The sequence below is a fragment of the Coregonus lavaretus genome (assembly GCF_964263955.1).
Source record: "Coregonus lavaretus genome assembly, chromosome: 17".
NCBI classification, from domain to species: domain Eukaryota; kingdom Metazoa; phylum Chordata; class Actinopteri; order Salmoniformes; family Salmonidae; genus Coregonus; species Coregonus lavaretus.
In genome coordinates this window covers 31,992,987-32,020,351 of record NC_140004.1, presented here as the reverse complement: position 1 = coordinate 32,020,351, position 27,365 = coordinate 31,992,987, and the positions used below count along the sequence as shown (strand labels likewise).

General features: G+C 42.7%; 1 protein-coding gene across 1 annotated transcript; it reads right to left on the bottom strand.

Annotated features, from left to right (window-relative positions):
* Positions 1 to 8,302: 8,302 nt before the first annotated feature.
* LOC311145132 (rho GTPase-activating protein 25-like) lies at positions 8,303 to 24,945 on the bottom strand. The gene is made up of 11 exons (XM_084181325.1): positions 24,560 to 24,945; positions 17,280 to 17,482; positions 16,948 to 17,035; positions 16,610 to 16,723; positions 15,990 to 16,197; positions 15,333 to 15,465; positions 14,687 to 14,760; positions 14,340 to 14,461; positions 13,616 to 13,773; positions 9,982 to 10,568; positions 8,303 to 9,711 (listed from the first exon to the last, which is right to left on the bottom strand). The coding sequence occupies exons 1-11, from the start codon at positions 24,621 to 24,623 to the stop codon at positions 9,522 to 9,524; spliced, it is 1,941 nt and encodes a 646-aa protein (XP_084037451.1). The 5' UTR covers positions 24,624 to 24,945; the 3' UTR covers positions 8,303 to 9,521.
* Positions 24,946 to 27,365: the final 2,420 nt, after the last annotated feature.

The window sequence follows — 27,365 nt, the reverse complement described above, 5'->3', positions numbered from 1 at the left end:
ATTTTGTTAAACCCCAGTCCTAACCCATCAATAATTGTTTGTATCAATCTAATTCCTCATAAGTAATCCATAAAACCACTCAAAATTCCTCGAGTATACAATGATTATTTAATTGAATACCCTAAATCTGCTACATGTGATCTCATCTCAAATGATCCATTATCAATTATTTGATCAACCCCCTTCTATTGTTCCTGTCCCCCCTGTAAATGTCATATTTCATTTTTTTGCCAATACAATCACGGTTACATCAAATGTTCCCTCCTTTGGCCATTTAGTTACTATCTTTCTGGTCCTTTTTCTCATTTGTTAGAGATATTACCAATATCTTCACTATTTTCTGGGAACCTTCTCTTCATGATTGCTACTGGTGATCCTGCCATCTCTACTTCTGGTGTGGTCTAATGTATATATTAGGGTGTAAGGTAAATGATTTCTGTTGTCTTTTTCAGCTAAACGTTTTATATCCCTCAGTTAATGGTATTTTCTCCCTAATATATCTTCATACTCTTCTTCTTTCCCTAAATGAGATTTAATCCCTTGCCTTTCCTCTACTATCCTTCTATCATTACTGGATCAATGATAATAACTGTAATAACTATTAATAATAATTGTAACAACTATTTCACATTAAATTGTGCCTTTTTCTAATAATGTTATAATTGTAGCCTATTGCATTACTTTAGTTTAAAATATAAGTTTGTTTATTTAACAAATCTAGAACCCACTATAGGTTGGTGCTATTCCCACAGCATAATAGCTGAAGCTACTTGCATCCCCTGGTCCCCGTAACGAAAACAAATTATCGTTCTAGAATTCACCAACTATTTGCATACACCACTGGTGTTAAGCAACCTATCGAATAAAGTAATAACAATTAGAATTTATTAAAGCACTGCCTTCCAGTCAAGTATTTAGACCTCTACTTGAAATCTTACAGCTCAATCTAACTCGCTGGACTGTCTCTATATTTTTTTTATTTTATTTTTCGCTAACCAGAGCCATAAAATATTCTCCTTTGTCCTCAACTCAGTTGTCACAGCTCTATCGCCATTTCAGTTCGCTATTCAATTTCTTTAACTGTTCTCTCTGATTAGGCCCTAATTAATAAAACAAATACTTGCTATCGTTGATAAGCATACATTTAATGATATTCCTATCATTTGAACTATCTCTCACCCCTTCCCTTGCTCCTTCCTACACAACGGGGGAGGCGCGGGGACCTTGTAACATATTTTCATAGACCTTTCTAGAATACTTCTACTTAAGCTATCTAATTCAACCTTTCACATTTCTCAATCCACGTAGTAATCTAGGTCTATAGCCCCAATGCGAAAGCTTTACCCACTGTCCCTACCTGGGTTCGAACCAGGGACCCTCTACATACATTGCCAGTCACCCCACACATTCCGCGATCCTTTCAAAGTATATACTTCCAGTTCATAGAGCAAGTGACGTCACCAAATGAAAACCGCACTAGCTCTCACCTCATTCAGCAACACAAAAATTATCTCTCCCTTCACCCATTCCCTATTGAATAAGTGAGTCTTTCTACAGTGGGAAAAAAAAGTATTTAGTCAGCCACCAATTGTGCAAGTTCTCCCACTTAAAAAGATGAGAGAGACCTGTAATTTTCATCATAGGTACACGTCAACTATGACAGACAAATTGAGAATTTTTTTTCCAGAAAATCACATTGTAGGATTTTTAATGAATTTATTTGCAAATTATGGTGGAAAATAAGTATTTGGTCACCTACAAACAAGCAAGATTTCTGGCTCTCACAGACCTGTAACTTCTTCTTTAAGAGGCTCCTCTGTCCTCCACTCGTTACCTATATCAATGGCACCTGTTTGAACTTGTTATCAGTATAAAAGACACCTGTCCACAACCTCAAACAGTCACACTCCAAACTCCACTATGGCCAAGACCAAAGAGCTGGCAAAGGACACCAGAAACAAAATTGTAGACCTGCACCAGGCTGGGAAGACTGAATCTGCAATAGGTAAGCAGCTTGGTTGGAAGAAATCAACTGTGGGAGCAATTATTAGGAAATGGAAGACATACAAGACCACTGATAATCTCCCTCGATCTGGGGCTCCACGCAAGATCTCACCCCGTGGGGTCAAAATGATCACAAGAACGGTGAGCAAAAATCCCAGAACCACACGGGGGGACCTAGTGAATGACCTGCAGAGAGCTGGGACCAAAGTAACAAAGCCTACCATCAGTAACACACTACGCCGCCAGGGACTCAAATCCTGCAGTGCCAGACGTGTCCCCCTGCTTAAGCCAGTACATGTCCAGGCCCGTCTGAAGTTTGCTAGAGTGCATTTGGATGATCCAGAAGAGGATTGGGAGAATGTCATATGGTCAGATGAAACAAAAATATAGCTTTTTGGTAAAAACTCAACTCGTCGTGTTTGGAGGACAAAGAATGCTGAGTTGCATCCAAAGAACACCATACCTACTGTGAAGCATGGGGGTGGAAACATCATGCTTTGGGACTGTTTTTCTGCAAAGGAACCAGGACGACTGATCCGTGTAAAGGAAAGAATGAATGGGGCCATGTATTGTGACATTTTGAGTGAAAACCTCCTTCCATCAGCAAGGGCATTGGAGATTAAACGTGGCTGGGTCTTTCAGCATGACAATGATCCCAAACACACCGCCCGGGCAACGAAGGAGTGGCTTCGTAAGAAGCATTTCAAGGTCCTGGAGTGGCCTAGCCAGTCTCCAGATCTCAACCCCATAGAAAATCTTTGGAGGGAGTTGAAAGTCCGTGTTGCCCAGCGACAGCCCCAAAACATCACTGCTCTAGAGGAATGGGCCAAAATACCAGCAACAGTGTGTGAAAACTTTGTGAAGACTTACAGAAAACGTTTGACCTGTGTCATTGCCAACAAAGGGTATATAACAAAGTATTGAGAAACTTTTGTTATTGACCAAATACTTATTTTCCACCATAATTTGAAAATAAATTCATTAAAAATCCTACAATGTTGTCACGATCGTTCATGAACGGGACGGACCAAGGCGCAGCGTGATATGCAAACATGTTTATTAAATGAATAAACACAACGACAAAACAATAAACTAACGATACGTGACGTCCTAAGGTACACACCGGTGGAGCGGACTGCTCAGGCTCCGGACTGGAGCAGCTGACCGGAGCTGGGTCAGGCACCGGTGGAGCGGACTGCTCTGGCTCCGGAGTGGAGCCGCTGACCGGAGCTGGACTAAACCCCAGTGAAGCGGATTGCTCTGGGTCCGGAGTGGAGCAGCTGACCGGAGCTGAACTGGGCACCGGTGGAGCGGACTGCTCAAGCTCCGGACTGGAGCAGCTGACCGGAGCTGGGTCAGGCACCGGTGGAGCGGACTGCTCTGGCTCCGGAGTGGAGCCGCTGACCGGAGCTGGACTGAACCCCAGTGAAGCGGATTGCTCTGGCTCCGGAGTGGAGCAGCTGACCGGAGCTGAACTGGGCACCGGTGGAGTGGACTGCTCTGGCTCCGGAGTAGAGCAGCTGACCGGTGCCAGACCAGGCACCGGTCAGCTGCCAGTGGCGACGCGCACCACTGGCTTGGTGCGAGCGACAAGAACAGGCCGGGCTGGCGACGCGCACCACTGGCTTGGTGCGAGGGGCAGGAACAGGCCGGGCCGGGCTGGCGACGCGCACCACTGGCTTGGTGCGAGGGGCAGGAACAGGCCGGGCCGGGCTGGCGACGCGCACCACTGGCTTAGTGCGGGGAGCAGGAACGGGCCGGACCAGACTGGCGACACGCACCACTTGCTTGGTGCGAGGAGCGGGAACAGGCCGGGGCGGGCTGGCGACGTGCACCACTGGCTTGGTGCGAGGGGCAGGAACGGGCCGGGCCGTACTGGGAACACGCACCACTGACTTAGTGCGGGGAGCAGGAACGGGCCAGACCGGACTGGCGACACGCACCACTTGCTTGGTGCGAGGAGCGGGACTGGGTTCCTTCTGCTGCCTAACCAGCTCCTCTCGCCGTGCCTCTACACCTTCCTTCTGCTCCCTCTGAACCAATGGCCCACGTAATCTGGTGGCCTCCACTCCTAACCAGCAGATCCGCCCTGTCGCGGCCTCCTGCTGCCTCGTCGTCCACACCGTGTGCCCCCCCAAATTTTTTTTGGGGGATTGCCTCTCCACCCTGATCAGGGCCTCCCTCTTTCTTGCCAGATCCTCTCTCATCTCCTGCCAAGTCCATCCTCTCTGCTCCTCCTCAGCACACTGCTTGGTCCAGGTCTGGTGGGATCTTCTGTCACGATCGTTCATGAACGGGACGGACCAAGGCGCAGCGTGATATGCCAACATGTTTATTAAACGAATAAACACAATGACAAAACAATAAACTAACGATACGTGACGTCCTAAGGTACACACAACAAACCTCACACGGAACAAGATCCCACAACCCACTAGTGCCAATAGGCTGCCTAAGTATGGTCCCCAATCAGAGACAACGAGCGACCGCTGCCTCTGATTGGGAACCACACCGGCCAACATAGATCTAGACATACTAGATCTCAACATAGAAAATACAACATAGAAAAACACAACAAGGAAAATACACACCCTGACTCAACATATAAGCGTCCTCTGAGTCAGGGCGTGACAAATGTGATTTTCTGGATTTTTTTTCCTCATTTTGTCTGTCATAGTTGACGTGTACCTATGATGAAAATTACAGGCCTCTCTCATCTTTTTAAGTGGGAGAACTTGCACAATTGGTGGCTGACTAAATACTTTTTTTCCCCACTGTATTTAACCCCAACCACGCTACATATCTTCCATTCAACATCAACAAACCAAATACTCAGTAGTATCCGGTCACCACCCATACCAGCCGCCGAATTCACTCATACACACAGACCCCACCCCATGCCACCGAAATGCCCAACAAAACATAATAGTTCAATGGAACCTCCTATTGGCTCTCCACTGTTTATACATTACTTCCATAACCACACCAGTCATGGTCCGATCACCCATCAAACCCCATCACATGATCAAACAACGGCACAACCTTAAACTCATATGGGGCGGCAGGTAGCCCAGTAACCAAGAGCACCGTGCCAGCAACCGAGAGGTCGCCGGTTCCAATCCCCGAGCCGACCAGGTGAAAAATCTGCCGATGTGCCCCCGAGCAAGGCACCCAACCCCAATTGCTCCTGCAAATCGCTCTGGACAAGAGCGTCTGCTAAATGACCGCAAATGTAAATATTCTCTACTTTCTCACCCATGATGTACGTCTACGTTCGGGTGAGCAGGTTCATACGTCAATATTCTTTCCGCTTCTCCACTGGTAGTCATGTTTTTCGTTTTAATTTGTAATATTCGTCCGTTATTTAATTATTTAAAGTGTGTCTATCTATTTATTTAAATCAAATTATTCCCACCTAATTAGTTAAAGTCGGTGCATATTTATATTTCAACGATAAACCAAATTATTTCAGTCTAATTATTTAACCAGTATTTTTGCAGGGTCAAACATCAAATGTTAAATTAATGTGGCGTCAAACATAAAACATTTATATTTGGGAACTTAATCACATCAAGCCAATATCATGTTGTGTTGAACATCCAACGTTAAGTTGAATAATATCAAATTTCAACTTAATTTCTTCTTTAAAACCAGTATTATGTTATTTCAAACACCAACGTTACAGTTTAATTATATCAGTTCAATACATTTCAATTTAGTTATATTGACTATTCATTATTTTTACCTCTATTTTCAATCTCAACCTCGCCTACTATCCTCCTCCCTATCTAAAAAATACTCCGCTGAACCTAGCCGTACCCTCGTAGTTACGGACCTTGCCAGTCGCCAGTATTTATCTAAAATTTCCCGAACCTAGCCGTACCCTCGTAGTTACGGACCTTGCCGGTGTAATTCTTCGAACCTAGCCGTACCCTCGTAGTTACGGACCTTGCCGATAGCAATTACTAATTCAATTATTCCCTGTATCTTCGAACCTAGCCGTACCCTCGTAGTTACGGACCTTGCCGATAGATTTCAGTATTTTCCCCGAACCTAGCCGTACCCTCGTAGTTACGGACCTTGCCAGTGGAACAATACTCTATGGTACCATGGTTTAACATCACATTCACCACAGGTTTGCATGTCACAATATGGTGCTTATCTACTCATAATAATTTGTATAATAATTCATAATTTAGTTCACTTACATCAAACAGGTGTTTCACAAAATTAATTTGGATAAAGCCAATGTGCAGAACTTTAGTTATATAACAATAGGTGTCTGCTTACCTGTTTTTAGTTGTCCGGACTCTTTGTGAAACACACCGTCCAACGACAGCGATGTCCAATGGGCCGGACGATATCCAGCGAAGTCCCTCTACCAGATCACGTCGGCGGTCACCAATTGTTAAGTTGCATCGATTCAAATCTGGTATAGGAACAAAAAGAGGTCAATACACGTCTTCTAAAATAGACTATATTTTAATTAATGCAAATACTTGAATTGGTAAATATGATGTTCGTATATACGGGCCCACTGAAAAACCACGCAGGGCAGTCAGAGAACTGAGCCATTGTCATAAGTTCTTCTTTAAATACTCTGACAGAGATAGTTCCTGCTCCAAGCAGGCCTATCAGAGTAGAGTCTGAGCGTGGTTTAGACTTACTCAGCCTATCGTTGGCGCACAGGCTGGTCCAATCCCCTTGGCGCTTCACTATTGCCAGGCATTAGTTGTTATCTCCACAACTTGTCTCGAGTCAGCAACCCCAGACACAGTTTGTCCTTGAGCGGTTTAACAAAGAGGCAGTGTGTGTGTATGTGAATCACAAATCTGTCTCGGCCTACCCCCTAATGGTTCCTCACATTAATCACAGCTTGTTATGTTAAACAATCTGTATCAGTACAGCACAAACCTATTATGTTTTATCATTAATGTATTCTTTCTAAGCTAGGCATCACATCTAGTTATAAGAAAATAGATCCCCACACCATTGTGGAGAGGTTGGAGTCTGTTTGATTGAGTGTGTGGACAGGTGTATTTTATACAGGTAACGAGTTCAAACAGGTCCAGTTAATACAGGTAATGAGTGGAGAACAGGAGGGCTTCTTAAAGAAAAACTAACAGGTCTGTGAGAGCCGGAATTCTTACTGGTTGTTAGGTGATCAAATACTTATGTCATGCAATAAAATGCAAATTAATTACTTAAAAATCATACAATGTGATTTTCTGGATTTCTGTTTTAGATTCCGTCTCTCACAGTTGAAGTGTACCTATGATAAAAATTACAGACCTCTACATGCTTTGTAAGTAGGAAAACCTGCAAAATCGGCAGTGTATCAAATACTTGTTCTCCCCACTGTATGTTATGTCGGAAAAAGTCAGTTATAAATTCCTTTGTCCTAGTTAAAAATAAATTATCATCCAATAGGCTTTCATTAAATTTCCAATATCCTCGCCCACGTGGAAATTCAGTAAGAGTAATGTATATGCCAATTATATGATGGTCCGACCGCATTCTGTCCCCTATCAACACTTTTGTAACTTTTGGTGCCAACGAGAATGAGATAAGAAAGAAGTCAAGACGACTAGCTTGATTGAGTCTCCGCCATGTATATCTCACTTGGTCAGGATATTTAAGCCTCCATATATCTACTAGTTCTAATGTATCCATGACATTCACGATTTCCTTAAGAGCATGTGGGTGATTGTTTGTGGTGTGATTTCCTTTACGGTCCATTGAGCTATTTAAAACAGTATTATAATCCCCCACCATAATAATATTGTCTTGAATTGCTTACAGGGTTGATAATTTATTATATATATTGTCAAAGAAGTGTGGATCATCATTATTTGGTCCGTAAATGTTAATGAGCCATATCTGTTTATTGTCCAATAACATATTTAAAATAATCCATCTACCTTGTGTATCTATTTTGACAATTTGCACATTCGGATTGAAATTACTATTAATTAATATCATCACCCCTTTTGAATTTCTTTGCCCATGGGAGAAGTATATCCCCCCCCCCCCCCCCCCCCCCCTCCCCATTCCTTTTTCCACGCAACTATTCCTTCTCTTTGAGCCATGTAAATATCGTTCTTCTTTTGTTATTATCAGCTAAGCCATTACAATTATAACTGGCTATACTTATTTCACCATACACCATAATGAGATACAAGTTTCAAGTCTATTTATCATTATATATGTTATTATTGTATTGCCAATCCCTCTTAAAAGGTTGTAGTTCAACCCTGTAAGTCATTATAATGACAAACGGTGCAGATTGTTGGTCAGTCAAGTCAACTTATTCTATTCCTCTTTATTAATGGCTGGTCAAACAAAATATGAACACGATTCAAACGTTAACAATTGAGCAGACGTGCACAGCGTTTCCCGTGAATACGATCTCCGTGAACGTCGGTAAAAATACTTATACAGACCATTATAGTCCAAGTGTCCTGGACATTCTCTTAACCTGGACATTACGCACAAACTGCTATTGCATTTACATGCTGTAAGTACTCTAAGAATATACATGTAATGGAGCCTGCATGGTCAACAACTATCAGCATTTTATAGGCATCTGCACATCACATCCATACTACATAATCAGCTACACCAAGCAAAGGCCATTCATAAACAGTCACAGTATTCCTCATTTTGTGTTTATAAAATGTGATGTGTAGTCAACATAACAGCTGGTTTGGATAAAGAGTTTACCCATGGGTTTTCTCAACAAACAAACTTACAAGCTACAGATATAGGATCTTAATTTGATTACCTTGTTGTTGTTGCAAACTTATAGTGTATAGTGTAAAAAAAAAATTATTATGCACTCACTAACTGTAAATCGCTCTGGATAAGAGCGTCTGCTAAATGACTCAAATGTAAAATGTATTCAAGGTTTAAAAAGGCTTCTAAAGTTTGTAATGTCCACTTGAAAATGTCAGACTTGATTTGCCCTAACTAAAAATGTGTCACCCCCTACAAAAATGTCCATTAATTATAATCCACACAATAATTCACATTTCCTGTTGCTGCAGGATTATTTTCCTGCTGTGAGAAAATTGTCAAATTAAGATCGTGCATCTGTAGCAACATGTTCCTTGTCCCAGCCAGAGTTACAGCTCTGGCCAAGACACTGACTCTCTACGTCTTGTAGGACAGCAGGTGGCGTATAGTCAGTGAATTGCATGAGGCTGTGATGTCCACTGTGATGAGCTTTCTTCTCTATGTTGGAGATCTCTATATTGAGGGATCTCTATGTTATGTTACAGTTTAGAGATCTCTATGTTAAATATCCATATACTTTATTGAGGGATCTCTTTGATAACTTAAGGCTATGGGCAGTTCTATGTTCTAGGTGGGCTTCATGGTTCCCTGGTGGGGAGCTACTGGATCTAGGTTGGCCCCCGTGGTTCTAGGTTAGCCCCTTCATGGTTCTAAGTTTGCTCCTGTGGTTCTATGTTGGCCCTCGTGGTTCTAAGTTGGCCCTTGTGGTTCTAAGTTGGCCCTCATGGTTCTCTGCTGAGGAACTGCTGTATCTCTTGGTCCAGCTCCTGGTTACGTCTCTGGGCCTCATCTCGGCTGCGTTCCGCGTTCCTCAGCCTGATCTCCAGAGCGGACACACAGCGCTTCTCTGCGTCCAGGGCTGACTGCAGCTCTGCTACTGTGGCACTCAGCTCTTTGTTCCTCTGCTGCAGGCTGCATGACAGCGGAGAATGAAGAGGGGAGAGGGAGAGGGGAGATATTATTTATGAATGCAGAGTAAAGTATGTATAGGTCAGTGTGTGTGTGCGTGTGTGTAAGCATGTGTTTATGTAATAATCTTACTAGTGTTGACATTTTGTCCTTTCCAATAAGATAGTGTCTGCGTCTCAAATAGCATCCAATTCCCTACATAAGTAAAACATAATGTAGGGCATAGGGTGCCATTTGGGATGCAGACAGTATTCTTACCCCCATTATACAGACCTGGTAATGAGGTGCTCTGAGTTTCCCTGGCTGTCTTCCTGCTGGTCAGCCTTGCTGTCTGGTTGGAGGGCTGAAGATGAAACCACAGCTGTACTGGCCTCTGTCTTCTTCTCAGGAGTCGAGGGCTGAGACTTTTGCTGGGGGACATTAATGGGTTTCGAAGAGGTGGCTGTGATGTCATCATAGGTGACTGTGATGTCACATCCTCTCCTGGCCGTCCCTCTGTCCTCCCAGTCCTTCTGGGCGCCTCCGAACAGAGACGTCTTCTGCAGGTCCAGGATCTTAAAGATGTCCTCTGAGAGAGTCTTCTCCCCCTTCTCTTCGCTGCTCTCCTGGATGCGGCTCCAGCGGTTCATGGCTTCCAGCTTGCCGGCTCTCCCGCTCCCCGGGACAGGGCAGTTCAAAGTAGGTAGGGTCTGGGTGCGTTTGCGGGGGCTCCCAGACAAGGGGTCGAAGGCTGAGGATGAGGAGGGGGAGTGGGGCTGCTGGGGACCAGTCTGGGGGATGGAGATGGTAACTGGCTCAGCCCCCAGGGTGTCTGTGTCCTCCTCCTCCTCCTCTGGAGACTCTGACAGAAAGCCCTCACACTGCAGGGACATAGAGGATGTGGAATGTAGTATAGACCACAAAACTAGAATGAGAGATTATATTTATATTGTTTAGCTTTATGCAATGCTTACTGGTATAATGTATCATAATATATGACTCATTTCGTTTTGTATAGAATACCACGTTCACAGTATGAAATAATGTTTTATTTTTTATTTAACCTTTATTTAACCAGGTAAGCCAGTTGAGAACAAGTTCTCATTTACAACTGCGACCTGGCCAAGATAAAGCAAAGCAGTGCGATAAAAACAACAACACAGAGTTACATATGGTCCTCTGTAGCTCAGCTGGTAGAGCACGGCGCTTGTAACGCCAAGGTAGTGGGTTCGATCCCCGGGACCACCCATACACAAAAAATTTATGCACGCATGACTGTAAGTCGCTTTGGATAAAAGCGTCTGCTAAATGGCATTATATTATTATATGGGGTAAACAAAACATAAAGTCAAAAATTCAACAGAAAAGATATATACAGTATGTGCGAATGTAGTAAGTTATGGAGGTAAGGCAATAAATAGGCCATAGTGCAAAATAGTTACAATTTCGTATTAACACTGGAATGATAGATGTGCAAAAGATGATGTGCAAATAGAGATACTGGGGTGCAAATTAGCAAAATAAATAACAATATGGGGATGAGGTAGTTGGGTGGGCTAATTTCAGAAAGGCTGTGTACAGGTGCAGTGATCGGTAAGCTGCTCTGACAACTGACGCTTAAAGTTAGTGAGGGAGATAAGAGTCTCCAGCTTCAGAGATTTTTGCAGTTCGTTCCAGTCATTGGCAGCAGAGAACTGGAAGGAATGGTGGCCAAAGGAGGTGTTGGCTTTGGGGATGACCAGTGAGATATACCTGCTGGAGCGCAGACTACGGGTGGGTGTTGCTATGATAACCAGTGAGCTAAGATAAGACGGGGATTTGCCTAGCAGTGATTTATAGATGACCTGGAGCCAGTGGGTTTGGCGACGAATATGTAGTGACGGCCAGCCAACAAGAGCGTACAGGTCACAATGGTGGGGCTGAGGGGGGTCTGTAGCAAGCGGCAACAGTGAGATACTTATTTCTGGAAAGGTGGATTTTTAGAAGTAGAAGCTCAAACTGTTTGGGCACAGACCTGGATAGTACGATAGAGCTCTGCAGGCTATCTCTACAGTAGATTGCAACCCCACCCCCTTTGGCAGTTCTATCAAGACGGAAAATGTTGTAGTTGGGGATGGACATTTCTGAATTGTTGGTGGCCTTCCTAAGCCAGGATTCAGACACTGCTAGAACATCAGGGTTGGCGGAGTGTGCTAACGCAGTGAATAACTCAAACTTAGGGAGGAGGCTTCGGATGTTAACGTGCAAGAAACCAAGGCTTTTACGATTACAGAAGTCAACAAATGATAACGCCTGGGGAGTAGGAGTGATACTGGGGGCTACAGGGCCTGGGTTAACCTCTACATCACCAGAGGAACAGAGGAGGAGTAGAATAAGGATATGGCTAAAGGCTTTAAGTACTGGTCTTCTAGTGCGTTGGGTACAGAGAAAAAAAGGGGCAGGTTTCCGGGCGTTGTAGAATAGATTCAGGGCATTATGTACAGAAAAGGATATGGAAGGATATGAGTACAGTGGAGGTAAACCTAAGCGTTGGGTAACGATGAAAGAGATAGCATCACTGGAGGCACCGATTGAGTCGGTCTCCACGTGTATGGGGGGTGGGACAAAGGAGCTATCTAAGGCAGGTTTAGCTGGGCTGGGGGATCTACAGTGAAATAGTACAATAAGAAATAACCGAAACAGCAATAAGCAAGGCATATTGACATGGGAGAGAGGCATAAAGCAATCACAGGTGTAATTCGAGAGAGCTAAGACAACAGCTGGTAATGGCGACAAAGTTTGGGCTGAGGCTAAACATAAACAGGATGCGGTACTGTATAAAGGAACAGTCCAGCAGGCATCAGCTGTATAGCTGAGTTATCATAAGGTCCGGTGAACAGCAATAGGATAGTTCGGAGGTAGTTCGGGGGCTGCTATAGCACTAGCGAGCAAGAGGCCACGGCTAGCGTGTGCTAGCGGGCCGGGGCTAGCAGATCTTCGTGGTCGACGTCGTAATGGGAAGCCTGTTGTAACCACATCAGACGATTTCGTCGGCAGACCAGTCGTGTTGGATCGGCGGGGCTCCGTGTCAACACTAGGAGGTCCCGTCCGGTTGACAGAGAGGTAGATAGCCGGGAGATGGGCCTGGCTCAAGGCTAACTCAGGGCTGATTAGCCAACCACAAATGTCAATTTGGTTGCAGCTAGCTAGTAGCGATGAATCCGGTGTTAAAGGTTCAGTGATTCCGGCAGAAAAACGATATGTTCAGGGTCGATAACGCGCTGTGCAGACAGTGCAGACTGGCCGAATAATAGTCCAGGCTAGAGCTGGCTGGCTGGTAGGTAGTGCAGGCCATGGCCACGGACAATGGTGAAGACCGCTAACGGTGGCTAATAGCAAGTAGCTAGTTAGCTGGCTAGCGATGATCCGGTGTTAAGGTCCAGTGATTCAGTGGTTCCGGCAGAAAATCCGATATGCTCTGGCTCGTTAGCGCGCTGTGCAGACTGTGCAGACTGGCCGACAATTGTCCAGGCTAGAGCTGGCTGGTAGGTAGTGCAGGCCACAGCCACGGACAATGGTAAAGACCGCTAATGGTGGCTAATAGCAAGTAGCTAGTTAGCTGGCTAGTTTCAGCCAGAGGTTCTGGATAAAAATGTATGAAGAAACAACAGAATCCGTTCCACATTGGGTGAGGCGGGTTGCAGGAAAGTATATTTAGTTAAAGGATGGAAAGTGAGATTGAGAAATATATACAAAAAAGACAAAAAAACAAAAAACAGGCTATTTACATAAGGACACTACAGAAAACACGACCGCACTGCTATGCCATCTTGGATATAATAGGAGAACCTCTTTAAGTATACATCCTAAATGGTACCCTATTCCCTTTATAGTGCACTACTTTTGATTAGGGCCCTATGTGCTGCGTTTAATGATGTTATGTTGTTACCTCAGCAGACTCCCAGCCCACGAAGCTGCGTGGAGCGCTGTGCTTCTTGCTCTCACTCTTCTTGCTGGGGGGTGAAGGAGCCACGTCTTCAGACGGAGGAAACAGAGCCTCATGCTGTCTGATCATCACTGTCATCAACTTCTGGATCTGAGGAGTACCTGGAGGAGACACAGACAAGTATACAGTCTGTTAACACACAAACAGTTCTGAAAGGGAAACATATAATGAGGATAAATAAACAATTTGTTGATATCAAATCAAATCAAATCAAATGTTATTTGTCACATGCGCCGAATACAACAGGTGTAGACCTTACCGTGAAATGCTTACTTACAAGCCCTTAACCAACAATGCAGTTTACTAAATAAAATAAAGTAAAAAAATAAATAAAAAGTTACACAATAAAAAAACAATAACGAGGCTAAATACAGGGGGTACCGAGTCAATGTGCGGGGGTACAGGTTAGTCAAGGTAATTTGTAGATATACAGTGCATTAAACTGTATCTATGAGCCATTGCTTATGTATATTAATTTCATAATTAATCAAATAGTACATCATGATTTGTATTTATTCTAGGTCAGTAAGGTCAGTTGGTCATTGTGTCAAGCAGCAGCAGTTTGTGAAAAATCTAAGTATGATAAAAGCGTACTGCTGATCATGACAGTACTACCCTGTTACATTGTGCACTAAGAGGATCCTGACAGGCAGTGGTCTGGTCTCACCCTTCATCATAGTGATGGGGTCCTCGATCTGAGGCTTGAGCAGATTGATCCCAATGACCGTGGCCAGGTTTTCAACACACATCTTGTTCACCTTGGAGTTCTGCTGGACCTCAAATAAGAACCTGCAAAGAGAGGTTATGCAGCAAAGTCACTCACACACCAGAAACATTTTCGAATCAAACACAAAATGCTGTATGAGCAAGCTGTAGACTAAATATTACAGTGTAGTAATCAAATTGCTTTTCAAATGTTTCGCAAGGCGCTTCAAACTACAGGTTCTATGAATTGTAATTCAATCAATTACCCCCTTATCCCCCTGATCTTTGGTTGTGTGACTGTAAGCTCACCTGCATATGTAGCTGAGGAGGTTATAGTTGGGTCTAGGAAGGAGGGTGATCTGCTTCTCCAGTCTTTCACGACCCTGAGCAAAGAGAGAGTTAGAACATACATTGTGTAAGTCAAAACACTGATTCAGTTGGCCTACATAGGCTGCGTTTAAACAGACAGCCCAATTCAGATATATTTTTCACAAATTGGTCTTTTGACCAATCAGATCAGCTTTGAAAAAGATCTGAAGTGAAAAGATCTGGTGTGATTGGTCAAAAGACCAATTATTGGAAAAAATATCAGAATTGGGCAGCCTGTCTAAATGCAGCCATATAGTAATTTTGGCACAATTGACAGAAATAGAGATACATTTCAAACGGTACCGAATTTTTTTTAAAATATTAATATTTGGCTATGGTCTTCATTGAGAGGAAGTCAAAACATTGAGTCAGTAGATACTCATTTTAGAACTGTTGATAGAAATAAGGCTAAATGACAAATTGTAGCCTGGAGAAAAGGTTTATTTATAAGAATATTAGCTAAATAATTAATTGAAGTAAATATTTGTTCCAATACAAGTTGATAGAAACACAAATTGTAGTGCAAAGGGTTTATTTATGACAATATTTGCTTAAAGTCTTCATTTAAGTAAATATGAGTTCCTACTGCAGCACTGTTGGGGTCCAGCATGGGGCTGCAGTCCAGGAAGTCTTGGTACTGTGTCCAAGGAACCACCGGCTCAGGCAGATCCCGTAGGTACAACTTGAACAACGACGCCACTGTGTGGACATCTGTGTCACTGCAGGGCACAAAACAGTCATAAACAGTGCATACTGTACATAGGCAAGCGCAGCCACACACACTACCGCACACACACATGCATGCACACACACACACACACACACACACACACACACAAACATACAGTCGTGCTGAGTGTATTGCTATTTTGTGTTGAATCCAGCTACAAAACAGTTTATCCCCGTTTTCATTCATTTTGTCACAATAGAGAGTTCAGTGTGGGCAGAAGGTTCTAATAAGACTGTTTCCTGTGATGTTGACTAATGTTGCACTCCTCTTCTCTTTCTACTTGGACAGGATGTGGTGTAAGCCACAGAGCACAGAGAGCAGAAGAAGTGTATTAGGCTTCTCTGCGCTATCATCCTGACTGCATCTCTCTCATCTCTCTGTGCAACTTTTAGGTAATTGGCAGATTTGAGTTTGTATAAAAAGGGTGTAATAATTATCTGTTTGTATGTTGGCACCCTTGAGCGTTCCTTCAAACGCTCTTGCGTAAGTTAGCTTAGCTCTGAGGCATCTCACCTTGGGAAGGAAGGTCTCTCTCCGGCGTTGAAAGCGTCCCTGAACTGTTTGACGGTGTTGTCTTGTCCTGGCAGTCTGAAGATGCCCTCCTCACTTAGTCCGTGTTCTCTGATGAACTCAGCACACTTCTGCACCAGGATGGGTACCATGTGGGGGCCGAACCGCTGCTCATAGGTCACCGTATCACCCAGGCTCTTGCCAAATATCGCTGAGGGGGTAAGAGAGCAGTTAGAGTAAGTCACAGCCCAGACTGGAGGACAATGTGGAGAATCAAAAACAGGGTTTCTCAAGTTGTGGGTCGAGGCTCGAGACCCACTGGTCTGGTGGGTAGCGGTGGCTAGCTCCTCATGCTTTGCGACCATGTAGGCCTACTGACCTGTGGCTAGAAACATTTGTATGGTTTATGTCATGGGCCCGAAGACAACTCCAAAAAGAGTTCTCGAACCAAAAGTCAAGGAAATAAGTTCAGATGTCACGCTAGAGCCCTGCATTTTTCCTGACCACGTGATCCAACCAGGAAAAATATATTATAGGTCCTAGTTATACATTGTTTTTCCTGGTCAGGTCCCTTGGTCAGGGAAAACTCCTGTCTCTAAATATGTTCACTAGGCTATCTGTACCTCCACTAGAGGGCGCTCCAACCACCCTGCGCAGCGTGCGGACCCACTCATCCATCTCACTGTGGGAGTTGGCCATGAGAATGTAGGGGCACCGCTCCCGATCACCACTGCTGCCTGGAATACACAGAGAGACAGAGAGGGTATGACTCTCCAACATACTGGGATACATCATACATAGATGGCTCTTTAATTCCTCTCTCAGAGGAGAGACGAGAGAGAGAGTGAGAAATGGAGAGACGGAGGGAGAGAGAGAGGGTGAAAGAGAGATAGAGAGATAAAGGGAAAAGGGGAAAGAGAGAGAGACAGAGAGAAAGAGACAGAGACAGTCTTCTGCTTACGCGGCATGATCTCAAAGAGGAATTTCCCTGGGTCATCTTGGTTCAGTGGGAGCTCATTGACTTTACTGAACCTCAGTTGGATCACTCCCTGCGGACAGAGGGACAGACAGACACTGACATCTTAGTAAAGAACACATATAGGCTACAGGAAACACAGGAAAGGACTTCAATAAAGATGGAAACATGCTAACTGAATATTGACAGCAGTAGTGTTGTTTGGATGCTTAAAGGGCTCTGAGTTTTTCCTAACCACATGACCAGATCAGGAAACGCCAGTTAAAGGATAGCTAGTGCCCAGACCTATCTGCCCTCCTCACCACATCATCTCTCACCTGGACAGTCCCCTCCTTTTCGTCTTTATGGTAGGTCAGCGTGCTCCCTCTCAGCACAAAGTAACGCAGCTGCCAGTTCTTCACGATGGACCTCTGTTTCCTCAGCCAGCCTGCCTTCAGCGGCATCTCCATGGACCTCGTGGTGGACCCGGGCGAGCCTGACCCAGGGTTGCCCTCTCCAGGCATCACACTCTTAGACCGCGCTGCAGCAGAGTGGAAACAAATACACCAGACCGTTAAAAACAGCCTTAAGAGACACTTTACTTAACACAGGCAGGATGTCAACAAGGTTCTCAACATCCGTCAAGTCAGGTCTTCCTCTTTTATTGATTTGAATATGCATCAATCTGACATTTGCAGTAAAGAGTAGTCAGTGTGTGTGGCTGTGTGCAGGGCTGCAGGCTGAAAATTGATGAGTGTATTTTTGTCCCCCTTGTTTGAGGTGGCCTGGCAGGAAACAGCCCGCCTCAATCTGACCTGTCAAGCTTCCTGTTCAAGGTACATGCTATTGTAGATTCTAGCCATGATTGTTCAGTGGGTGGGAAGTAGTGAACTACAAATACACTGGGCCTTCAACAGTAAAGTGCACTAGAGGAAAGAGCAAATCAGGAACAATAATACAATATGGTCTCAACTCAGCCTGGTCTCATAGACTAGACGTAACATAGTAAATATTCAAATTAGTATGATATGTTATGTTTGGTATGGTTACATAACACAGATGGTTACTTAAGGCAAAAACAAAAGTAGGGTGGTTGGTCGGGGTGGATGAGAAGGCGTTTAACCCGAAAGTCTAGCAACCCAAAAGTTGCTAACTTTAGCCTGCTAGCTTTTGCTAATTCGTAACATATTGTATGTTTTACAAATTCGTAAAAAATATAATATGAATTGTAATTCGCAACACATCATACGAAATGGGTGATGAACATCCACAATTTAATACATACCATACGAAACGTAACATATTATACTAAATGGAGTGTCACGGATTTACGTACAGACTAATACAAAATGCTCTGAGACCAGGTTGCTCAACAAGGCCTAAATATAGACATGGTTGAGTCATTTGTCCATGTTTTAGTTTCTTTACCCTTTACTAAAAGGCCATCCATTGCTCAGCAACATCGTGACTGTCTTAGTCGTCTGTGTTAACATCGTGACTGTCTTAGTCGTCTGTGTTTGATGTCAGAGGAGACCATGAGAGAGAAAAAAATAAGCGTATGAAGAAAGGATGGAAATGGAGGTAAAGTTGTAGGCTACGTGTCACACCAATAGCGTTTGCCTGCCAGAGTACTTTGCGAACCCAGTGCAAACCAATTTTATATTTAGAATCTTGCGAAAAAGTCGGCAGACGTTAACTGCGCTCTCAAAGATCAGTAGATGAACTGGAGATCAGTAGATGAACTGGAGCTCAGTAGATGAACTAGAGATCAGTAGATGAACTGGAGATCCACATTCGGTGGAATGTGTGCGACCCAAAGTCAGTTGGGAACCCTGAGGGCCTTCTTTTTAATTTTTATTTCATATTTTCAAAAAAATGTATGCTCTTCAGATTGCATCGCTTCAGTTTGTGTTGGAAAGCTACGGGTTAATACTGAAGAGAAAAAAATATCTAATCAGGATTTTTCTTTGGTGGTCTCTGGGGAGAAAAATCTAGCTAGCTCAGCCAGCCATTGGCTAGGCCTTCAGAAGCTGGAGAGAAGGACTCTGCCATTCAATTGTATTAGACAGTGGAATGAACCAATCATATTTTGATTTGAAAAAAAAAAGTGAGGTTTTTATGAAGTCAGCTCTGCTCAACTTCACACCTGCAAGCTACGGTGAGTTCAAAAACATTTGGGGGCACAAGAGTAGACATTCAGCTTAACGAGCAGCAGGACAGAGGGACTATTTCTCACAACGATAAAGTCAGGCAGCACAGGGAGATTCTGGCCAAAGTAGGCTACGTGGCACAGAATGGAGAGAGAAAGCGACGGACGGAGTGACACGTAGGGTGGTACCATAGGTTGCCGGAGAGATTAGACTGATTGCAATTGAGAGCGTTCCGTCACTGGTTGTGTAATTCACTGTGACCTCCCAGACCAGATGAAAGAAAAGAAGAGAAGATGAACCTATATAAACAGGAAGCTACTGCATCATCGCTCAATGGGAGAAACGCTTTGAAGGCCCCTACCTAGAACTCAGACCCTTTGGTCAAAAGGTTCTGGACGAACCTCGGGCCCACACACAGTGGTGTATGAGACACCACACCCTCTGGAAAGATGGACACAGACCTTTGAGGAACTTTTCAACTAGACAGAGGACCTCCTAGAACCATTAGTCCCCATGGAACCAGAAAGAAACGTAGAAATTCTCAATCAAGCCCAGCTGTTTTACGCCAAGTTGAATAATGTTAAATTAATGAGGCTTGATTGAACTGTGCAGCACTCGCAGGATTATGAAGTTTCAAATTATCTCAATGATGTTCTGAAGAAAAAGTGAATGTTGAACCCCTATTTGCTATAGTGCACTACTTTTCACCAGAACCCTATGGGCCCTGGTCAAAAGCAGCGCACTGAATAGGGTGGTAACTTTAGCAATTCAAATGACAGAACACACTTGCCCCATTCAGTTGTGTAACTGTACATTTTAATTCTGTGTACATATTTCTTATGCCTAGCTATGGAATGCCATTGACTTTTATAGTAGTGTAGTGGTGTAAGGAAAAATACAGTAGTGATGTAGAGAAGTACATCAGGCCTTCTCACATGGTCTCTCTCTCTCTCTCCCTTTCTCTCCCACACACACACTAGTGGTGTGCGGGTCAGCTGTTAGTTCACCCACACCGTCCACAATTGCTAATAACCCATCTGCAATCGCCCGACTATATGTGATAAATTGAAAATCTGAGGCCCGCAACTGACCCTAACCCACTAATATAGAAAATGGCTGTAGGCCACAGTCAGAGACGGAGGAACGATTTTTTGACAGGGGGTGCAGATTTTTTGTTGTTGCCTGATTTAGATGTGTTTCCGCTTATAATTTCCGACATTTTGGTATGCTATTTGTTAGTCAACTTGTCTATAATTAGATACATGCAGCTTCTCTTCTGTCATATGTTGCCCTATAAGCCTAAATAAACCCTTGCTCACCAGAATAATGTCATAAATCGATAGAATGAATGCTTCAATATACTAGTTGACATCAGTAACAAAGATCTTTAGGGACCTGGGAGAAAATGTGCAAAATTTCCAAATGACATCAGTTTGACCAATTGTAAGGAAATAGAAAGCTGTGAATCCACCCAACAAGTTTCTGATAAGATTTCAGTTCGGCTTGGATGCATATTTTATATGGTTGAAATACTATCAGCTTTTATGATGCTGATAAAAATAGCAAGATGCTGAAATAAATAAATCATATTTCTCCACTCCTGTTCCCAAGTCCAAATTTAGCCTGCATTTGGTGTATCATTTTACAGCAAGAAATGCTTAATTCTGCAGGAGTTCGTATTAAGGCTATGTGAGTGGTTATAGACCTACAGTCAGTGTCAGACGTACGTGCCATAAGCCTATTTGAAGTCCCCGTCTTGTACTGTCGAATTTGTGTACCGCCTCACAATCATCACACACAACATAGGCACTGGTATCAACCTCTTTTACCACTTCACCAAATATTTCCCAAACATTACTTTTCTGGCCTCAATCAATGTTAACTTTTTCTGCCCGTTGGCGTGTGGTCTATTTGGCACGTGTACAGTTGGGCCCTAAAGCTTAGGCTTACGCACTAATGCCAGATAGCCTAAAATAATGAAAGAAAAACCTAAATGTACCATATAGATATAAATTGCACAAGAATTATACATTTATGGATTTTTTAAGTTATCGTTTTCTCTTTATTCAACCCGCCATCCACCCACCCACACACCTATTTCTATTGGATAGACCATATGGCTGAAGAGAAAATAGCCTAATTAATGAAAAAATTATCTAATCAACAATGACATCATTTGCAATTAACTCTTCCAACTACTGACTTTTTTCACAACTGCCACCACAAAGACATATTAGTAAAATAAAGAAAAGGCTATCAAAATATAAAGGATATTTCATGCTGAAACCCAACAGAAAAACCAAAGGTATTCATTAAGTTGATGGGTTCTATTTAGGATAATGTTTTACAGCTTTATCATTCCCTTTTTTATATTAAAATCAATTATTTTGTTATTTTATACATTTTACATGTTATGAAAATTCCATAAAATCCTTGAAAGTTTCCAAAATTCTGGTAGTATATTGGTAAACTTCCGAAGTTACCGGTAATATACCCTTCCTTTGCAACCCTACTCACAGCTACTGTTCTGGCATTTCATCAGCTTCCTGCTGAAAGCACCAAAGAGCACAGAGGAAATCAAAAACGTCTTACTGCCACTGGCGTAGCAGAAACCCCCACAGCTCTGAGGAGATTAGCTTAAAAAATTCAAAAGTTTCTCTCAGCCTCATGGTAAAATGTGTAGAATAGCATGAAATTAGCTATAAAACTACACATTTCTCTCTGCCCCATGGCAAAATGTGTAACAGCAACATTTTCTTTCAGCCTCATGGCAAAATGTGTAGAATAGCATGTGATTAGCTATAAAACTACACATTTTTCTCTTTGGCCCATGGCAAAATATGTAGAATTGCAGGAAGTTATCTGCTAATAATGTAATAACTTTAGCATTTATAATGTAATAAATGCTGACAATGTAATAAATTGCCAATAATGTAATAAATATGCAGAATGCATAACGTAATAACGTTTTGGCGCATAATGTAAGAGGGGAAGCCCTCTCCAAGACAGTTGACAACTCCACGGTGTCCCGCTCCCAGAGCGCAAAGAACCTTGGCGTGACCCTGGACATCAACCTGTGTTGTTCTCTGCAAACATCAAAGCAGTGACTTGCTCCTGCAGGTTCATGCTCTACAACATCGGTAGAGTACGACTGTACCTCACACAGGAAGCGGCGCAGGTCCTAATCCAGGCACTTGTCATCTCCCGTCAGGACTCCCTCAATTTGCTGTTGGCTGGGCTCCCCGCTTGTGCCATCAAACCCCTGTAATTTATCCAGAATGCTGCAGACCGCCTGGTGTTCAACCTTCCCAAGTTCTCCCATGTCAACCCGCTCCTCCGCACACTCCACTGGCTTCCAGTCGAAGCTCGCATTCATTACAAGACCATGGTACTTGCCTATGGAGCAGCAAGAGGAACTGCCCCCCCCTACCTTCAGCCTATGCTCAAACCCTACACCCCAACCCAAGCACTCCGTTCTGCCACCTCTGGTCTCTTGGCCAGCTCAGCCCAGTACAAGCTCTTCTCTGTCCTGGCACCCCAATGGTGTAACCAGCTTCCCCCTGAAGCTAGGACAGTCCCCCCCCCCCCCCCCCACCACAGTAGTGAAGAAAATGTTAAATGAATATTACATTTATAAAGTGGATAAAACTAAAAAGGTTAATCAACAGTGTAATAACTTAAACCAATAGTGTAATAATAACCTAGAATCACTATTTTTCTTTAAAGGCATGCATATTAAGTGTCACAGACTTCAACACTTTCATTTGCATCCATTGCCACAACAGACTTGCACTTCCTTTCAAACATCCAGTGTCATCAGAGAGAAAAAACAACAACACTCCTCAATTTGAAGACACACCTTGCAGTCATGTGTAGCCAAATTCTAATGATCACAAAAATATTCAAGAAGAGTTTCACTCCTCCTTATCCCAGGATTGACCAGGCTACTTTGCCTTACAGAGTGGAGATCGAACCAGACTCATGTCAGACAGACAGACTCACTGATTCACTCACTCACTCACTCACACTTAACCCGTAGATGTGGTAAAGAGGTCAATCGAACTCGACCTAAACAATGGATTTGCCATGGAAACGCATTGGGGAAAGGGCCTTGGGGGAAATATTGTTGAGGTAAAGATCGCAGTATAATGCTTATATGGATGTCAACCCCAACACATGTTTCTGTCATCGTTACCAATCAACTGCATTACAGTTCAAAATGACTGACTACCACCACCAATTTCTGTATGCTAGCTATGCTAACCAGTTTATACGAATGGGAGTTAGCATTAGGCAGTCACTTCTTCTAAACCTGAAAAGGGACTACATGTTATGAAGCGAAAACAGCCAAATATATCAAAATCAGACTTAAGTAACCACATTGTGGGCCTGTTACAAAACACAAATCATGACGGATTTGACAAATATCTACTTATTTGTTGAACGTGCGCCAATCTGGTCAATGGACCATCTGCCATTGACTCATTTACCGCATCTATCGGTCCAAGGCCAAAACCTGTGTTTTTTTCCACTACTTTGATTTATCTGCCTTTACAGTCCTCTTATGAGCCTCACATATGGAAGTGTTACACCTTTTCTTTGGCAGGTCAAACAGTACTTCATGGCTCCATTTGACATATGTTCTGTAGATATGACAACATGTTGGGACTGTATTATCTGTAATATCTATGTGTGTCGGAATTCAAATGCCACGGTCTCCTCGTTTATGTCTGCTGGGAAAGATGAGTATAGCCCCTCCAACATTAGTCCACTTAATTAACTGTCCAGTTATAGTCCCTTAGTAACATCAAATAAGGATTCATAAATTGGTTTGGTGTGTAGTCAGGCGATTACTGAAGCATGACAGTTGATATGCATGAAAAAAAAGACAGTGAATTTAGTTGTTTTATTTTTTTATGGGTTGTTATTACATTATTGGTTCAAGTTATTACACTATTCAGGATACTGTTTATACCCACTTCATAATGTCTTAATTTACTGAATAAAGTATTGGCAATTTATTATATGGGGGGGGGGGGGGGGGGGGGGGGGTGGCTTGCAAATCTGCGCTAAACCACTGCTTCCCAGCAATGCTGATGTGCATCCAGTAAAGCCTACTACATAAAACTGTTCATTGCAAATAGAAGCATCCACACTGTTTTCACTGACTCATGTTGATGACAACTGCGTTATAGGTGCACCACCCCATTTGTGATCAGGTGTATGATCCTACTGGAAGCCAATGCCCTGGACCACAAACACTGCTAATATAACCAAGTATAAGAAAAACAGAGCCACAGTCAACCTCATGTCACACCCACAGGTCCAGTCTCTTTACCTAGAGGCCTGTTACACACACATACTATACACTAGTGTACAATGCAACTGATCATAGAACAAACCTACTTACACAAATGCAATGACTTCTAAGAATAGCTTTATGTTCAGTTTAACAACCAGTAACTTACCTATTCTGGCGGTTTCAGCTTTGAGGGTGCTGAAGTCCCAGTTCCGAGGTAGCTTGAGAGACATTCTCCCTCCTTCATAGGAAATGTCAGTATCTCACTTCACAACACAAACGCACACACGCACTCACATACACACAGCACACACACATCCATTAAGGGTTTTGCTGTAGATCTCCAGTCTGTCTGTCACACTAAAACCTTTCGGTATCTGACTTCCTACTTCCTGTATAGCTATTAATCTTTCTTCTTGTCCCCTTCTACTTCTCTGTAGATATATGTTCTGCTATTCTAATAGTCCACTGCACTGTATGTACTCCCATCTCCACGTAGGTATAGCATTAAGTGCTCTATGATGGAAGGTTTCGAATGCCATACAATTCACAAGTGTCACTAAACCATTGATCTCCTTGCATTCTCTCTCAGGAGGAAGTGGGTTCGTTTCTTGGTTGCAGTCTTTTCAAGCTGTGGCAATGATGCTTACAGGCAACATGCAGCCAATGAATTCACAGACCCACATTTATATTTTCCTTTTATTGTCATCTAACATATGAACAGGGTATTTACGGAAAGGCGAAGCACATTTTCTGGCATTATCAAAAATGTACAAATTAAAAATGTTTCCTAAATCAAATACAATTTAAGACAAATCATTGCACAATATACGATAATAAACAACATATAAATCATAAAATAGCAATATATATAATAGCAAAAGCACAACAACAAGAGTAGACCCACAGGATGACCGTATTGCGTGAACAGCCAAACATAGCAAATCTCCATACATTCCATAATGTCCTGGCTAGCTTGATAAGATTCCTAACATACTAAAATAGAACTGTGTAATAGGAAATTGCACAGTGGTAGCCTATTATGCAGAAAATAGGTCTGCTCAATATTATGATTAACCTATTGGTGAGGGAAATTCTAATTTCTGTAAAAGCAAATAGCTAAGGAGGAATAATGATCCCCATTTCCCCCATAAGTAGTTTCAAGTTAACCTTAGAAGATGGAATGTTATCGAACAGCAGTGATGCAGAAGGAATAATCTTGCTGCTTTTACATGAAAGAACAATACTGGAAGAGGCTCAATATAAGACCAAGGAGGACAACAACAAAAAATAAGTTATTTTAGTCTTTAGCTCACTCTAGTGGCAGCTATCCATAATACTGACACGGAACTGGCACAATACTGTTATTACCACCAATGAAGTCCAAGGAAAATGTACCTCCATTCTCACTGGTTGGTTTCCAATATTCCCCTGGTTGGCTTCCGACAACTTCTATCAATGCCTCTATCCTCTACTCATTATGAGACTTCACAATAGGTTCCCTCTCTTGAACGCAGCACACAGATACCACAGATAGTTTCTATACACCGACAATAACAGCCAATATCAGGAAATTCAAGACTAGCTAATGCACTAGATACCACAGCAATAAGAGAGAAAATAGTGACACACATACACTACTAGTCAAAAGTTTGGACACACCTAGTCATTCAAGGGTTTTTCTTTATTTTTACTATTTTCTTCATTGTAGAATAATAGTGAAGACATCAAAACTATGAAATAACACATATGGAATCATGTAGTAACCAAAAAAGTGTTAAACAAATTAAAATATATTTTATATTTGAGATTCTTCAAATAGCCACCCTTTGCCTTGATGACAGCTTTGCACACGCTTGGCCATTCTCTTAACAAGCTTCACCTGGAATACTTTTCCAACAGTCTTGAAGCAGTTCCCACATTTGCTTAGCACTTGTTTAATACTTTTTTGGTTACTACATGATTCCATATGTGTTATTTCAAAGTTTTGATGTCTTCACTATTATTCTACAATGTAGAAAATAGTAAAAATAATGAAAAAACCCTTGAATGAGTAGGTGTGTCCAAACTTTTGACCGGTACTGTATATTTTGAACAAAGTCTCTCCTCCAGTCCTACATTGCCTGAATATTTCTCTGAACATTAGCTAAGTAAATCTGTGAGTTATGTAAATGTGAAAACTGAAGAATATATAGATATAATTTCTAAACAGCTGGATTAGTATGATATAATAATATTACATTTACATACATTTTAGTCATTTAGCAGACGCTATTATCCAGAGCGACTTACAGTTAGTGAATACACATATATTTTTTTTATACTGGCCCCCCGTGGGAATCGAACCCACAACCCTGGCGTTGCAAACACCATGCTCTATCAACTGAGCTACATCCCTGCCGGCCATTCCCTCCCCTACCCTGGACGACGCTGGGCCAATTGTGCGCCGCCCATGAGTCTCCCGGTCGCGGCCGGTTGCGACAGAGCCTGGATTCGAACCAGGTTCTCTAGTTGCACAGTAATAAAAATAAGCAAGGTAAGTTAAAGACTGACAGGATCTCAAATAATGATCACACAAAAAACTATAGGAAAAATTCATAACATGTATGTGCTGTATGTGCTTATGGAAGTAGGCATTTCAAGGAGTAGAGCTGCATGGTTTTAGGACTGTACAGATGTTTCGCTCTGTTATGTGGCCTTCCATATTAGGGTCATGCTTTTTGTCAATTTGACATCAAAATTATAATTAATTATTTTTAGCTAACCCTAACCCTGCCCTTTTCCTAACCTTAACCTAACCTGCTATGTTAATTCTCCTAATCTGCTGCGTAAATTCTTCTAATCTGCTACGAAATCAATTTTGACAAAAGCTGTATCCCGTCTAGACAAAACCCCATGTTAGTGGAGCTACATGGGATGGATGGTGAGGATGTGAAGAACAGAGAGATTTTTTTTATTATTTTTTTTATGATGAT

Excerpts from the sequence above, each read along its gene's own strand:
- LOC311145132 (XM_084181325.1), bottom strand. The coding sequence starts at position 24,623 with ATGTCTCTCAAGCTACCTCGGAACTGGGACTTCAGCACCCTCAAAGCT. Across the intron at positions 16,198-16,609 it reads TGGAGCGCCCTCTAGTGGAG|CGATATTTGGCAAGAGCCTG; the intron begins GTACAGATAGCC and ends TTACCCCCTCAG. Across the intron at positions 13,774-14,339 it reads CCCCATCACTATGATGAAGG|GTACTCCTCAGATCCAGAAG; the intron begins GTGAGACCAGAC and ends TGTCTCCTCCAG.